This window comes from Juglans microcarpa x Juglans regia, chromosome 7S, assembly GCF_004785595.1.
Source record: "Juglans microcarpa x Juglans regia isolate MS1-56 chromosome 7S, Jm3101_v1.0, whole genome shotgun sequence".
Classification (NCBI taxonomy): domain Eukaryota; kingdom Viridiplantae; phylum Streptophyta; class Magnoliopsida; order Fagales; family Juglandaceae; genus Juglans; species Juglans microcarpa x Juglans regia.
The window spans coordinates 7,105,826-7,122,335 of record NC_054607.1 but is presented as its reverse complement, the minus strand read 5'-3'; the positions used below and the strand labels follow the sequence as shown (position 1 = coordinate 7,122,335).

General features: G+C 36.3%; 2 protein-coding genes across 4 annotated transcripts; both read left to right on the top strand.

Moving 5' to 3' along the window:
• The first annotated feature begins 1,690 nt into the window (after nucleotides 1-1,690).
• On the top strand, nucleotides 1,691-4,633 carry LOC121240610 (scarecrow-like protein 33). Its single transcript, XM_041138088.1, is given in 3 exon segments — nucleotides 1,691-1,868; nucleotides 2,009-3,067; nucleotides 3,070-4,633. Coding segments are annotated over 2 exon segments (2,211 nt in total). The 5' UTR covers nucleotides 1,691-1,868; nucleotides 2,009-2,226; the 3' UTR covers nucleotides 4,440-4,633.
• A 7,148-nt stretch (nucleotides 4,634-11,781) lies between these two features.
• Nucleotides 11,782-16,005, top strand: LOC121240609 (scarecrow-like protein 34). Of its 3 annotated transcripts, none has more exons than XR_005935572.1 (3): nucleotides 11,782-12,132; nucleotides 12,265-14,610; nucleotides 15,509-16,005. XR_005935572.1 is itself a non-coding variant. In XM_041138087.1 (2 exons), exon 2 carries the CDS (start codon nucleotides 12,278-12,280, stop codon nucleotides 14,546-14,548), a length of 2,271 nt encoding a protein of 756 aa, XP_040994021.1. In that variant the 5' UTR covers nucleotides 11,782-12,132; nucleotides 12,265-12,277; the 3' UTR covers nucleotides 14,549-14,823. The 3 variants fall into 3 exon arrangements, 1 of the variants encoding a protein (XP_040994021.1); XR_005935571.1 differs by having other exon boundaries at nucleotides 15,505-16,005; XM_041138087.1 differs by lacking the exon at nucleotides 15,509-16,005 and having other exon boundaries at nucleotides 12,265-14,823.
• Nucleotides 16,006-16,510: the final 505 nt, after the last annotated feature.

Sequence of the window (16,510 nt, the reverse complement as noted above, 5' to 3'; positions counted from 1 at the left end):
TATAGAGAGTGTGATAACTAATCTAATATAGATTTTAAATTTTAAATGATTAGTTAAAAATAAAAAATTTATATATTAGTCAAAATTTAAAAAATATAATGATTAATCCGATACTAATGTTTTAAAAGAAGAGACATTCAAATTTGGAATTAAAATATTATTATTATTCTAAGTAAAGACAAGGAGAGTTGCCACCATCGCGACGCCCATCACGCGGAAACGGACCATAGACTACAGGGACGTCCCGTCTTAATCTCTGTCCTATTTGGCATTTAAATTAAGATTTTTTAATGTTTTTTTTCTAAATATTCTTTAGAAATAATTTTAAATTCTATCATTTTTTTTTCTCAAACTTATAATATAAATATTTATAAAACATTTGAGAGATGAAAAATAAACATAATCTATGAACCTCATAATTTGAAATGAGTTCTTGTATAATATGTACTATATATTGCCTTTTTTTTAAAAAAAAAAAATGAAAAACTCTTGTTACAGGCGATCTGCGCACCTATCCAACGTGGCAAGTTGAACGGTGAGGTTTAGATAAGTTTAATGAAACGAACCGTTTGGGCTGAAGGAATTGGGTGGGATTAAATTTAAGTTGCAGGCATTGACAAAACGGTGAGTTTTGAGTTAGAGGCACCTTCTTCTTCTCTGGTTTGAGTCTCGAAGCATCATTTTCTCTTCTCGGAGGAGTAGGGGAGCTATGGTGGTGGGAGAACCTTCCATCATGCCCATGCGATCTTCTTATCTAATCTTTTTCTTTATATGCAGACCGAAAAATCGAGAAACAGTCGGGTGGGGAGAGATTATGGTATTAAGAGTCTGAAGGCAAAATGACGTATTTCTGGACCATATTAGAAACTGGAAGAGGAGAGAGAGAGACATGTGGTGAATGTGCATTGTGCAGTCTGACTTTTGTGGGTGTTCGGGGCTCTGGCTAAATGACAAATATTTAAACCTAAACACAATTATAATGTCACTGTAGCCACCGAAAAATTGTTTCGAAGAGATTTGGGGAAACCTTCAGAAGAGATTTCGGAAGGAGAGAACTGCGCTGGAGGGAGACGAACTGACGAAGTTTCCTTCTTTTCTTTTGTTTTAATTGCTTTTATTTTTTTACTTTCGATAATTACGTAAATACCTCTATTACCTGCCATGTCACACTTGGATATGCAATTGGTACGCGGTTCGCTTGTACCCAACAAAATTGATAAAAAAATGAGTAATATTAGTACAATTTTAATAAGTCTAAGTTTCATATATTCATTTTTAGAAAAAAGTATAGCTTGTTATTAAAAAATAATTTTGTTACTTGAGTACATGATTTTATCTATTTTTTTAAAAAATATACGATATTTATATATCTTAAAATTGTAAATATTATCTTTTCTAAAAAAATACTAAGGGAATGCATGCAAGAAAAGCATCATTTTTTTTTTTTAAAGAAATAATTTATACAAATTTTAAATGGGTAAATTTTATACATATATATATATATATTTTTTTTATAAAAAATAGATATTATGTTGAAAAAGTATAAAAAAAAAGCTTTTATTTTTAATGGAACTTATTTTTTTATAAATAATTTGTTAGCCTTACTTTTTTTTTTTTTTTAAATCCTATTTCTGGAAAAGAAAGTCAAAAGACACTAGTCTAGTGTAGACAAATCTAGTATTTAATAGGCAGCCGTGCCCTAGTCATGGTGGGCGCGTGAGTCGCAGAACTCTAGTTGTTTCTGGGAAAGTTCTTCCTTTGTAGTGGAAAGAAACATAACCCAACTCCAATCCTCGTTGCCAAATAAAATAGAAGCTTAAAACCAGATCTGGTACTGATCTCAACTAGGATCTTGTCCTGTCTGTCAGGTACGCAAAATCTTGGAGTTCACTAATCATTATTTGTTCCTTCAGTGCCTTAAATTTCATTTCTATTCAACTCATAATTGCCTGAATCTAATGCTTTCCTACGTTCTTCTTCGGTTTCTTTGTATCCCTTTTCTGTTAAGTTTCGCTTTTTGGGGGTGACTGTATCAGGGAGCGTGTTTAGGCTTTAGTTCTGTAATTGATTGAAAGAGAAAAGAGAGACTTGCTTTTGATCTGACCTGTTTGATCAAGTTTTGGCTCTAGTTTGGTTTAAAATAGTTAGTTTATTTTGGGGGGGTGGGGGGAGATTATCGATTTGGTTTTTGGGGTTTTTCAGAGGTGGGTGTTGAAGAACTTGGTCATGGGTTCACAGGATGCCCAATTCTTCGGTTCCCTTAACGGGTTCAACTTTGATGGAGAACTCTTTTTTCCAAACTCAGATCAGTACCCAGATGTTGCAAATGGAATTAAATCCAATAAACCCAGTTACGATTTTCAATCAAGTTTTGAGGGTGGTGATTCTCCCTCTGATGATAGCGACGGTTCTGATACTGTCCTCAAGTACATAAACCAGGTGCTTATGGAAGAGGATATGGAGTCGAAGCCTTGTATGTTCCATGATCCGTTGGCTCTTCAAGCTGCGGAGAAATCATTTTATGAACTCCTTGGTGGGAAGGACCCTCCTTCGCCCGATCAACGTCTACCTTATATTGACCAAAATATTGGGAGTCCAGATGATAATTCTTCAGGCAGTTGTAGTGATCACAGCAGCAATGGCAGCTCCAGTTTTAGTAATGGAAACACTGTTGATTCTCTTTGGAATCATGCTAAATTTGGAGAATCTCTGTCTAAAAATCCCCTTCCCACTGACTTTGTTTTCCGGTCCACTTCAAAGCCTAGTGCGCCATTATCATTCAACTCTCTGAACAGCTTCACTAGGGATGGTTATGGGCTGTTTGACTCTTCTGTCAGTAAACTTGTGTTTTCGGAGTTGTTTACTGAGGGTGACTCAGTTTTGCAGTTCAACAGAGGTGTAGAGGAAGCTAGTAAATTCTTGCCTAAAGGAAATCAACTGATCGTTGATCTGGAGAGTAACAAAACTTCTCCTATTAGGAATAAGAAGGCTCCAGAAGTGGTAGTTAAGATAGAGATTGACGAGAGGGAGCAATCCCCTGCTGGGTTGAGAGGAAGGAAGACTTATGAGAGGGGGATACAGAGTTAGAAGATGGGAGGAGTGCCAAGCAAGCGGCGATTTCTATGGATGAGAGTGAACTATCAGACATGTTTGATAAAGTATTGCTCTGTGGTGTGACAAAAGAGGAGCCTTCTGTGTGTATTGATGAAGGCTTGGTTAATGGAAACAAGAATCTCCGGCAGAATGGACAATCCAATAAATCTAGTGGTGAGAAGACTCGTGTGAAGAAACAGGGCAATAAGAATGTAGTGGATTTGAGAACTCTACTGGTTCTGTGTGCACAAGCAGTCTCTGCTGATGATAGGAGGACTGCCACTGAACTGCTAAAGCAGATTAGGAAGCACTCGTCCCCATTTGGCGACGGGTCTAAGAGGCTGGCCCATTGCATTGCAGACAGCCTTGAAGCACGCTTGGATGGCACTGGAACCCAGATTTATACTGCTTTAGCTTCCAAAAGAACGTCAGCTGCTGATATGTTGAAAGCATACCAGACTTATATTTCAACCTGCCCATTCCACAAGCTTGCATATATTTTTGCAAATCATATGATTGTGCAGGCAGCTGAGAAAGCAGAGACACTTCATGTTATAGATTTTGGTATCCTTTATGGTTTCCAGTGGCCTGCTCTCATCCACTGTCTCTCAAAAAGATCTGGTGGGCCTCCCAAGCTACGCATTACAGGTATAGAGCTTCCCCAGCCTGGTTTCCGGCCAGCAGAAAGAGTCCAGGACACAGGGCGTCGCTTGGCAAAGTATTGTGAGCGCTTCGGGATCCCCTTTGAGTTTAATGCAATAGCACAGAAGTGGGATACTATCCGTATTGAGGACCTCAAAATTAATAGAAATGAGCTACTTGCTGTAAATTGTATTTACCGATTTAAGAACCTACTTGATGAGACAGTTGTGGTAAACAGTCCGAGGAATCTTGTTCTGAACTTAATTAGAAAAACAAATCCTGATATTTTTGTCCATGGTATTGTTAATGGATCCTACAATGCCCCGTTCTTTGTCACGCGGTTCCGTGAGGCCCTGTTCCACTTCTCCACAATGTTTGATATGCTTGATGCTAATAATGCACGTGAAGATCCAACGAGGCTGATGTTTGAAAAGGAGTTTTTCGGGCGGGAGGCCATGAATGTCATAGCTTGTGAAGGTTCAGAGAGAGTGGAGAGGCCTGAGACCTACAAGCAGTGGCAAGTTCGAAACACGAGGGCTGGGTTTAGGCAGCTTCCTCTAGACCGTGAACTCATGAAGAAAGTGAGAGATAAAGTGGCAGACAAGTACCATGAGGATTTTGTGGTCAATGAAGATGGTCACTGGATGCTTCAAGGTTGGAAGGGCCGGATTGTCCATGCTTCCTCTTGCTGGGTACCTGTGTAGCGTTTGGAAGTATAACGTGTGCACCGTTTAATTGTTGGTAGAATGTAGCTAATCTTGAACTTTTGTATAATGCACCCAGCATAAACAGCATATCATAGAAATGTAGTAACAGTAGTAGTGTCTGATTTAGGCAGTGCTGTAACATATGGAACTGTGTTTTATGTATTATATATGTTTCATCAACCTTTCATCTATAGCTGGAGTTTCACTATTAGGAGCAGCTAATTGCTTGGTGGGAATGAGATTTTGCACCATTCACCGCACTTGCTGCAAGTGGAACTTAATACTTCTGTATTGACTAGTTTTGTGAATCTGAACACGAATCTTCCAATTATACTTGATATAGTAGAATATTGGGCTGTGAAACTAAGCCGTATTTCTTTCTTTTGCCATGTTGATATGGTTACCTTGATCATTTCATGAATGTAGCCAAAATGTTGTTTGGCCATGATTATACCAACACCTTTTCCTTTGTTTGGACTTGTGAATTTCACCCCAACAAAACCTGAATGTTAAGAGGTTAGGTTTGCCTGGCTAGGATTCTAATCAATTGCACAAACTTGGCAAGTTTTTCCACTGATGTAAGCCTGCAACTGCAAGTGCATCACTGCTACTACGTAGCCAACATAGCTGGAGTGGATTGTGGAGGCCAGCAATGGAGGAATCCTAAAAGTAAATGAATGTTAAAAGAGAAATTGGAATGTAAGAGACCCCCCCTGAAAGTGCCAAATCAACACCACTGATGTTAAACAACTGCTGAGCAATATTTTAAGTGTTCCAGTGGGAAACACAGATGTATAGTGGAGGAGTTCCAATCAGAGCCAGACAATTTGCTATTTTATCCATGGACTGATCATTACTAAATTACAATACTCCATCGAATACATAAATAAAGAAGTATTAAAGCTACAAAGAGGTTTCACAGAAGTAAATTCACAACATGTCTTCATAGGATACGTTAAATCTAATTTACAATAAAATTAGTTTCCCAATATAACGTGCCAAATCAAGCCATATCGGTTTGTAGCTTTACTTTTGTGAGATCTCTTCGTGGCTAAAACTTTTTTTTTTTAACTTTTTGTTTTAAATTAAAAACTAACTATTTCCTAAAGTGCAAAATCTCATTTACAAATAACATGAGGAGTAATGAATACTGTTTGATGGGTTTGTGGAGATTTATGTATTGGTTATTGTCGATCTTTTAGGATGTTTCTGGTACTAAAACAAGAGTAAAAGAGTATTGGGATTGGGAGGATGGTGTTCATTGTTCAATATGGCCATAGGTATTGGGATTCTGAAACTGTATGTTTTCTGTTTTTTCCCTTTTCCAAATTTCAATCATTTTTTCAACCGGAAAAATACGTGATTTTCTTTCAAAACATGTTTGTTGATGCATTCGATTGTTCAACCCAGTTTTGGCAGATGCATCTGAATGCGAATAGAATCAATCTTATTGGCCACTGGAAGATATGCTTGGAACAAGCATCTTCGAAGATTCCACCAGTGGTTCTTTTCGATGCAGACATAAGTATTAGTTTTCTATTCCTAGTCCAAGAATTGGGACCAAGAGTGTCTATTAAGAAACAGTGAGTGAGTTCATATAAGAAAAATAGTATTCCTTTAGTTTTTTAATCATTTTTTTTTTTTTGGGAAGCAAATCTCAGATAAAAAAAGAAAGTTCAATTATTTAATATTGCGTTATAACTTGATGAAAAAATATGATTAAAATGATGATAAATAATACTTCTATATTTAAAGGTTTCTCTCTGGATAGCGAGTATCAAAACATTTGCAGCTACTACATGCTCGCCTTTCTAAATTTTTTTTTCCCTCTCATCAAGTAAAATATTCATAGATAAACTAGCAGATTACAGGATATAAGTTCCAATGGGGTGAGAGTCCCCTACAGTCTTCCCAAAACTAACAGATCCATCACAAAAAGAAAAATAAAAAAGGGAAGTTTGGTTCACACCCATTTCCCACCCACTAAGGGAAGCTGTTTGTAGTGGTTTTAATATAGTCTGATAAACAGACTATAATACTGCGGCTAGAAGCCACAATGAAGGGTTGTGTGTTGTATCTAGTTAGTCTGGACTAGCTGGAAGAGACTTTTACATCCACTTTCGCTTGATCCTTGGTTAGAGAAAACAAGAGAACATAAGAACGTGTCAACTAGAGGATGCGTTGATACGCCGGCATAGGACTTTCACTGTCTGTGGTGGCGCATGTGGTTCACGCACCACTCTAGGAAATAAGGTGTCGGTAGGATTTGAGAGATCCGAAGTCACTAATCCCAGTGGTGCCGCGCGTGATGGTTACAGGCTCTCTCTGGCGCGGCGGCACTTGAAACTCACGCGTGGTATGAGCCGCACGTGAGATTCCCGTGCCACTCTTTTGAGCAGTTCTCTTCGACCGTCAGATAAATCACCTCTCTTATTGATATACCTTTTCTACTCGTTTTTTAGATACAAAGAATGAGTTTATGGAAAATTTTAAAGATTGATGGTCTAGTTGAAAGGATTTGAGGTGAATTGTAACTCAAGATAAGAACCAAAAGTTGTGTCATAAAAAGAAAAAGAAAAGAAAAGATGGAAATTGGTCCAAGATTTATTAATAAAGATATTCAACTAGAAATCAGACCCGACCAAGATAAGCATTGTTGATGCTCAATGCATGGCCCGACCAAACTCAAACTGCATATATTAGAAGATCTAATGCCAGCAAATGCAACAACACTTGAAAAGAATAAATTTGGTACTGTTATAGTACCCCAAGTTTAGCCATTGCACCCATGACTTTTGCCTGAAGAAGTTGAAGATCACCATACACTTTGACTGCACTCACATCTTCTTTACACAAGTATACATCTCCATAGTACTTCGATAAAAAGAGAAGCTTTGGGATTGGCGAGCAGACTCATATAGTTTAGCATCGACCATTTTTTTCCCCTTAAGCAGGCTCAGTATGTATTGTTGCTTCAACTCATTTTTTTTTCCTAGAAAAACAAAATCTCTGTTGGAATTAAGTTCGAATAGCTCCCATGCATGCCTGAAAGGAAATTTCAGAATAAATAGGAAAGTGTCATTGGCCGGGACTGCTTTAAGCTTTAAGAGAAATGATATTCACAATTATTTTAATTATTATTCTCATATGATTACAGAAACCATCTCATCTCATCTAATTTCAATTAATAATCTCATTACTATTTACAAAACATCTCAATTCATCTCACTATCGAAACGGATTAGAGTGAGGTGATTGGAGGGAATGGCTAATAACATTTTTCTTTCTTTGAACTGTACAAAGCCTTCCATGTACACATACATACACGATCAACAATTTCATGACCATTACAGTGTTTTATCTAGATTGATCTAGATTGCATCTTGGTGGTGATATGCAGACATTGTCTCGATTGTTCCAGGCATTACTTGGAGCTTTTTGGGACACTCCGGCATTTTTTTGTTTTTAAATACAAACAGAGTTTTTCCTAATTTAACCTATATTAGCTTACTTTTGTTTTTATAAACGAATTTTGTATTGTTTTGAAGGCTTCGAGTGAAAGAGAGAAAATACATAAAGCGACATCCACAGTATTTATTTTTGACCTTATGAATCTCTTATAAAGAATACAATGTTTATTAAATTTTGTGGGACTCATTTTAAGTCTATCTCTATTTCACTAGAGCATTAACAATGACTTATTCATATTTATCTTTATCTTTATATTTACATAATATATCTTTAAATTCATTTACATTAACTTATACATCTCTAAATTTTTACATAGTTATGAATAGTGCTTCCTCAAGTTTGAAGAAATACTATTCACTCTCTAAACATTATTTTTAATATTTTTTTTCTCTCATACTCATTAAAATCAATTTTGTGGAATTTGTATTAAGATGATTTTGATATATGAAATTTGTATTAAGTTGATGATATAAAATGTTTTTTAATACATTTTAATATTTATTGATAAAATTGGTTATTTTGATATATGAAAGTGATAATATTTAGATATATGAAATTCATATTTTTGAGCACATAGTGATAATTGTAAAATATATAAAAAATAATAATTTTAAGGAAAAAAAATATTTTATTACTATTTGGTTAAAAAATACATAATTTAATGTAAAAGATTTTTCTTGATATGCAAAATCAATCTTTAAAAGATATAATTTTAAAGATACATATAAAGAAATCAATACTGGTGCTCTAATACTCTATGAATGTTAGGGATAGGGGCTACTCGCCCGTCTAGGGTGGGTTGCCACTTCTCCCTACCGTCCAACGTCGCTTGGGTGATATAGCCATTTCATCCCTTACTCCCACTCCCACCCCCACTCCTATCCACCCGTCCCCATCAGAGCCTTTGACCCTTTGCCACAAACCAACTTTTAGTCTTGTCCACTCATCTTCACCAAATAATCAAATGGTCTCTTTTGAATTAAAAGAGACCCACCGCCATGGAGAGTATCTGTGGGTCTATCCATTCCTTAAATTGGGAGACATTTTCTCCAATTGAGATCATTCTTCTAGTTAAGGTCACTTGACCCATGGCCATTTCAGAGACCCACAACCATTAGTTTCTTCCTCTAATCTCATACTCCAGTCAAGAAACTTTATATATTGAGAGAGAAGAAAAGGAAAAAAGGGATGGAAGAAAAGCAAAAAGGAAGAATAAGCAGAAGAAATGAAAGAGAAACATAAAGCATGCGACTAGATAAAGCTAGAAATTGGGATTTTTGTTTTATTTATAGGTGAATTAGGCAAGCGGATTAATGGATAAGGTGGACGGGCTTGACAGCAAGTCCACACTACCTAGTCCTAAACTGAAAATTCAAATCCGATGGTAGAAATGTGAAATTACCTAAGTATCCATATAATGCAGCGAAAATATCTATCAATTCGCTTAATAAATTAGTTAGTCGTCAAGCATGTAATTAATTTAATAATTAAACAATAATGTAAAATAAATAAATTACATAACACCGAGATTGATATCGAAGGGAAGTCTTTTAAAAGTAAAACCCAACGGGACAACTAAATCCAATTTTATTATTTAAAAATCAATTACAAATAAAATTCAATTACAAAATTTTTATCAATTAACACTCTTATTTAACCAAACAAATGACCAATTTTTCTTCTACCGTAGTAGCAGCCAGAGCCTCTGATGATCTTCAAACATTAGCTTTTCTCTTGAAACTCCAGTGGTTGAAACTTGACCAATCAATTCTCTAACATGGAGTACGATCACACTCTTTGAGAGAAATAATATGAAAATTCTCCAAGAAATTTTCTCAACAAAATATGAACTGAAAAGTGCTCTAAAAAATATCTAAATTTGAATCTCTATAGATCCTAACCAATAAGATCTCTTAAATAAATAATCTGAAAATCAATTCCAATTATAGCAAGATTTTGCTGATGGAACAAATCTGATAGGAGTTTGATCTGCAGTAGGACTCTGCTGACGAAATGAGTCTGGTAGGAATTTGATCTATAGTAGGACTTTGTTGATGGGGCGAGTCTGTCTCGAAGACATCTCTTGACGAAATGCTGACACCTGCGATAACTCTTCACTGCAATAACAGATTTCAGATCAGCCTCTTCTCTTGATAAGTGCAGATTCCTTGAAACTCGATTTTTTCACTTATAACTTATCTAAGCAACTTCCAATACCTTTTAGATAAACTTAATACTATTATAGATAAAGTCAATAAATAATTTACATTCATAAAAAATTACCAACTTAATGATGGGATAAACTCTATCATTTTAATCACCTAATCCTATACAAATTTATCAACTTAGTCTCCTAGTTCTAGCCAAACTTTTACATCTACAATCTCCCATTTTGACAGATTGGTGACGAAGTCAACTTGATTGGACAAATGACACGTGCCATATTTATGATATAAACATGTTGTCACATAGTTTTATCATTTTTTTTTCCTTATTACGCTTATATAATCATCATCATTCTTAAAGTTTCCTAACGAGACTCCAATCTTTTTAGTATCTATATCAATTTATATCATGTAAATCCAATATATTGCATTGTTGATGGTACTTGAATGATAAAGATGCAAAAAATGTGATAGTTTTATATAATATAGTGTCCTCAAGGTTGACATATTGCATAGACAAATTAGAGAGGTTTAGGTATGTAGTTTGAGCATTTTCAATAACGAGCAAATGCTTGAACGTTTTCTTTCCCCATTCATGGTTAGTCTTGTCGTTTGTTTGTGTTTGGTTATTTTAAGAATGCCCGATGGCTACTGAATAAATTATTAATTCCTACAGTTGGGAATACTCCTACAAGGAACATTGAGCTATCAAGAGTCTCACAAAAATTCAAGTCAAACCTTGGCCTCACCAAAAAAATAAAAAAAGAAAAAAAACATCCTTGGATCTTGACCTCACCCACATATCATTAGTCCCCTTTTGAAAAATCATTACATGTAATATTTCTTTATTCTCTTTAAAAACTCTTCAAATTTTTTTTTTCTCGATTCTCTTTTAATTTGTCTTTTCCACACATAAAAGCTTTCTTCGCTTTCCCTTAAATTCCATTTAATATTTTTTGTAATTAATGTTATACATATTAAGAATTTTTTTCCTTAAAAAAAGGAAAGTATTTAAATTTATGATGTTTATAGTAATACTTTATTACTAAACACGTGCCATATATTACTATATTTATAAATATATTGGCATTTGTTATCTTTAAATCATTTTTTTTTATTCACATCGGATGTCGAAGAACAAAGTCCCAATTATCTCGATGCATAGACCCACATTGGATAATTTATGGAGAAGTTTCAACTTCCCCAATCAGATGACTTTTATAAATTATTTGCACAAAAAAAAATTCAAACCTTAAAGGAGCACACCACCAAAACCAATACCTTTATCATAAATCATATCTATAATACATTTCTTCTTGTATATAACTCAATATAGGTTATGAAAAATACTATAAAAGATTTACTATAAATTTCTAAATCTCAAATATCTATAATCTATTACATATAATATATAATTTTTGAAGAATTCTATGTATCAATTATTATTCATTTTTATATTTTTTATTTATAAATTTTTTTAATAGAGTGTGAGGCATGAAAGTGTTTTTGATAATGGTTGATGAGAATTTTTTTTCATATTTTTATAGTACAATTCTTTTTTCATTTTTATAATTAACATATTCATAGAGATTAATAAGTTTAAACAGAAATCCAAAAAGTACAAATCATTATTATTTAATGTTCATTATTACTTTACAATTAACACTATACATAGGCATACAGAGGGTTGTGTCGTCATCTGTGTATCATACGAAAATATAGTACATGTATGGCGTCAAACGCAGCTGTCTGACCCCCCAATCTCTTCCGTTTCATTTCGATTTCCACCCATCTCGAGTCTCTTCCTGTTTGACCTTCTCTTCTACGCCGAAATCTGTTGCTTCTCGTTCATAAACTGGCGAATATCTGGAGGTTCTCTACTCTTTGTTCTTCTCTGGACAGATTTTTCCTCGGGCATAGCTGAGTGCCCCTCTGAGTTGAGTAGAGTTTGTCATACCTCTTCAGTTCAGTTTCTGCATCTGAACCTTCTCTGCTTCACGTACGTAGTCCCATGAATCTGTTGCTTCTCGCGCATAATCTGGTGGATATCTAAGGTTCTTCAAGTTTACCTTTTTTTCTTTGTTCTTTTCTTTAGCTGTTGTTTTTTTTTTTTTTGGTTGCATGGCCATACATGCTTTGGATGGATCTTAGTATTCGATCTGATTGAGGTAGTTGGATGTTTTTAGGTAAATCTTGGTTATGGATCCAAGCTTTTCTGGATTTCCTGATTTCACAAACGAAACCCCAGTCAATGACCAAACCGTCTCACCCCATTCTAATTACAACCCAAATCTTGTAAACATGGTCGACTTCAATGTACCCTCCCCAGACTTTGGTTTCCTCGAAAACCCATTTATTCCACCTGATCCGGGCCCGGCGGCAGAGCCATATGCTCCGTCCCCTGCTGCTGATAGCTTGAGCCCGCAGTCGTCGGAGGATAGTGAGTACTCGGAAACAGTTCTCAAGTATATGAACCAGATACTTATGGAAGAGAACATAGAGGACAAGCCCTCCTTGTTCTTCGACCCTTTGGGTCTCGAAGTTACCGAGAAATCGTTCTATGATGCTCTCGGTCAGAGATACCCTCCTTCTCCCAATCAATACCAACCGCCGCCTTTTATCAATCGCAAAGTCGAGAGTCCCGATGATGTTTTCTCTGGAAGCAGTGGTGATTATGGTACTAATAGTAGTTCTACTACCGCTAGCTCTGGCACTGATACTCAGTGGCTTGGTGATCTTGGGGAGTGCAAATCCTCGATTTCACAGGCTACTCATCCTGCTGACTATGTTTTACAGCCGAATTTGCAGTCTAATAGTGGGTCACAGTTTTTGGCAAATCCCTCGAACGGTGTGAATAATAATTTTGGTGATGGGATGGAGCTTTTGGCTCAGAACATTTTTACTGATAGTGAATCTATTTTGCAATTTAGGAGAGGGTTAGAGGAAGCCAGTAAGTTTCTTCCTAGGGGTAATCAATTGGTTATCGATTTGGAGAGTAGCAAGGTGTTGTCGGAGTTAAAGGGAGAGGATCACAAGGTGGACAAGGGTTTGAGAGAGAATTCACTAGATGGGTCAAGGGGAAGGAAGAATCATGAGAGGGAAGATATAGATTTAGAAGAAGGGAGGAGTAACAAGCAGTCTGCAGTTTATGTGGAAGAGAGTGAATTATCGGAGATGTTTGATAAGGTGTTGCTTTCAACCAATTCACTGTATACACTATGCAGTAACAATGAATCAGGGAAGAATGAAGCAAGCAGGGCCTCGTGGACAAATGAACAACCACAAGGAGCTAATGGTGGGAAGAGCCGTGGGAAGAAACAGGGAAAGACGGCGGATACTGTTGATTTGAGAACTCTTTTGATTCTATGTGCACAATCTGTTTCAGCAGGTGACAATACAACTGCTAATGAATTACTGAAGCAGATTAGGCAGCACTCTTCCCCTTTTGGTGATGGTTCTCAGAGAGTGGCGCATTTCTTTGCGAATGGCCTTGAGGCACGCTTGGCTGGGACTCAAATTTTCTATACTCCTTTAGCTTCCAAGAAGATTTCAGCTTATGAAATATTGAAAGCTTTCCAAGTTCATCTTTCAGCTTGCCCTTTCAAGAGGATCTCACTTTTCTTTGCCAACAAGACAATTTATAAATTATCAGAGAAAGCAACAAGTCTTCATATCATAGACTTCGGTATTGGATATGGTTTCCAGTGGCCAATTCTGATCCATAAGCTCTCTAAGAGATCTGGTGGGCCTCCCAAGCTACGGATTACAGGGATAGAAATTCCCCAACCTGGTTTCCGTCCAACAGAGAGAATCGAGGAGACTGGTCGTCGCTTAGCAAAGTATTGCGAGCGGTTTAATGTGCCTTTTGAGTACCATGCCATGGCATCATCGAACTGGGAGACTATCCAAATTGAGGATCTAAAGATTGATAGGAATGAGATGCTTGCTGTGAACTGTTTGTACCGGTTTAAAAACTTACTTGATGAGACTGTTGAAGAGACCAGTCCACGAAATGCGGTTCTGAATTTAATCAGGAGGATGAACCCCGATATTTTTGTCCATTCAATTGTTAATGGAGCCTATGATGCCCCCTTCTTTGTTACAAGGTTCCGAGAAGCACTCTTCTTCTTCTCTGCATTGTTTGACACATTTGATGTTACTATACCCCGTGAAAACCAAGAAAGGTTAATGTTTGAGAGAGAGATCTATGGAAGGGAGGCTATGAACGTTATAGCATGTGAGGGCTTGACAAGGGTTGAGAGGCCAGAGACGTACAAGCAGTGGCAACTCCGGACTGTGAGGGCTGGTTTCAGACAGCTTCCTTTGGACCAGGAGCTCATGAACATATTCAGGTCTAAGATGAAGGAATGGTACCACAAGGATTTTGTATTTGATGAAGACAGCCGCTGGATGCTTCTTGGTTGGAAGGGCCGGATTATCAATGCTTCCTCTTGTTGGGTTCCAGCTTAGAAATCTTCCAAAGGATGCTTGTGAAATCTCGATTTAGTGCTGGGCTGGCAAAAATACTTTAGGTACTGTGCAAATGATTATTCTCATACAACTTTGAATGTTTTCATCTCTCTTTGATTTACATGCATGATTATCTGTATATTAATGTTGTATTAAACTTTCTACAGTTGTTTGAACGATATTGTTGAAACATAAGGATGATTCTGCTTGGTGATCTTGAATCTTTTACCCAAAAAGTTAAAATGAAGCTAACTTTGTTGGGTTTCATGTTTCTAGATCGCTTGTGGTAGTAACATGGCCTTTTCTGAGAGAAACCTTTGCAAATTGTATCTATCATGAACTTTTCATCGGATACTGGATACAGTATCTTTACTCTACTATGTGGATGATGGCGGAAGACTTACTGTCCCAGTATGACGTGTAGTGTAACTAGTAGAAATAAAAGACATGGCACAAACTGTAAACCCGGGTGTGACGAAGATGCTGTAATTATACTAGAACTGCATACTTGCTTAAATATTGGGACTTTCGTAGTAAGATTTATCTGTTTCTAGGTGAACTTCCTCATTGGTGGAGTAATGGGGAGGCTCTGTCGTTTGTACATTTTTTCCATTAATTGGAAGTTGTGTGTTAGTTTTTGTTGACGGTATTAGGGAAATTAAATTTTGGAATTTCATGAATATTGCAGTTCTTCATCATTGCATTATTCACAGCTTTCTTTCTGTGTAAATGGTATCTCTAGCTTGGTTTAATAAAGTGAATATTTATATTTCAGATATTTTAAATGATAGGACTGGAAAACATTGTTATTGATCAAAATGTATGCTTGGCTGATGCCTCTGTTTGTTTTTGTTGGATGTATGCTGGTGTGGTGCCTGTCTATCTGATTCTGATTGAACCTAATATAATTGGTAATTTTTTTTCCTAATGCGATCATGCTTGCTGGATTCTATTAGGAAGGGAGAAGTTTTAGTACTGCCTCATGCTTGCACACCATGTCCATTCCCCAATAATTACGTCCACCGATTCTGCCTCCGCCACTACTAGTTTTATGGTCGCCCCTGCCTCGACCAATCATTAAATCTGCCAATGCTTGCATTGGTATACCTTTCTTGTTTTCGTAGCATTCAAACAAACATCTTCTTCCTACAGTTTCCTCCACTGATTTAGCTTTCCAGTTTGGGTTTGCTTCAAATGTGAGTTGAAAATGTCTATCCCTTAGTGCTGCAAAATGTGTTCCCCAAGTCTTCATGGCTTTCTGGTGGAGGCCATATAACAGGATGATCGAAGGTACCATGCTGGAAGTCAAAATTCCGACTCTCACTAAAGATAGTCTAGATTTTGGGAGTTCTGGTTGGACTACATCAATTCTATATTCCAAGCTGATGTAACAATTCTGGATTTTTCTCCTCAGTTAATAAAATACCCTAATAAATAGATATTTGCTCTTATTCTTATTAAGGTGCAGAAAATACATATAGGAATATTCCAAGTTTCATAAGAACATCAGCATACTGCTTGCCAAAACATAAGCGTCTAAAGAGATTACAAACAGGTCTATGAAACTACTGAAGAATGAAAGGAAGCTAAAATCGTCTATGGGCTGGAAAATCTAGTAAAGGAAAATGACAGAGCTACCGAGAGTTGAGTCCAGACATGAGTCCGATATATATATATATATATATATATATATATATATATTATATATTTTTTTATTTAGTGATTAAAGATGTGTTTTTTGTAGAGGTGTCAAATCGTATTAACGGATCGTGTTCGTGTCGTATCAAAATATGTATATTATATTATATGAGTCAATCTTAACCCGATCCGTTAAGTTTATCGTGTTAAAATTTCAAATCCTAACACGAACCATTAACATAACGGGACATGTCAATCCCTTTTGATCTGTTTATGTAAATGAGTTGAACAGATCTGAAATTAATCCGTTTGACCTAGTTAAGT

Excerpts from the sequence above, each read along its gene's own strand:
- LOC121240609 (XM_041138087.1), top strand. The coding sequence starts at position 12,278 with ATGGATCCAAGCTTTTCTGGATTTCCTGATTTCACAAACGAAACCCCA.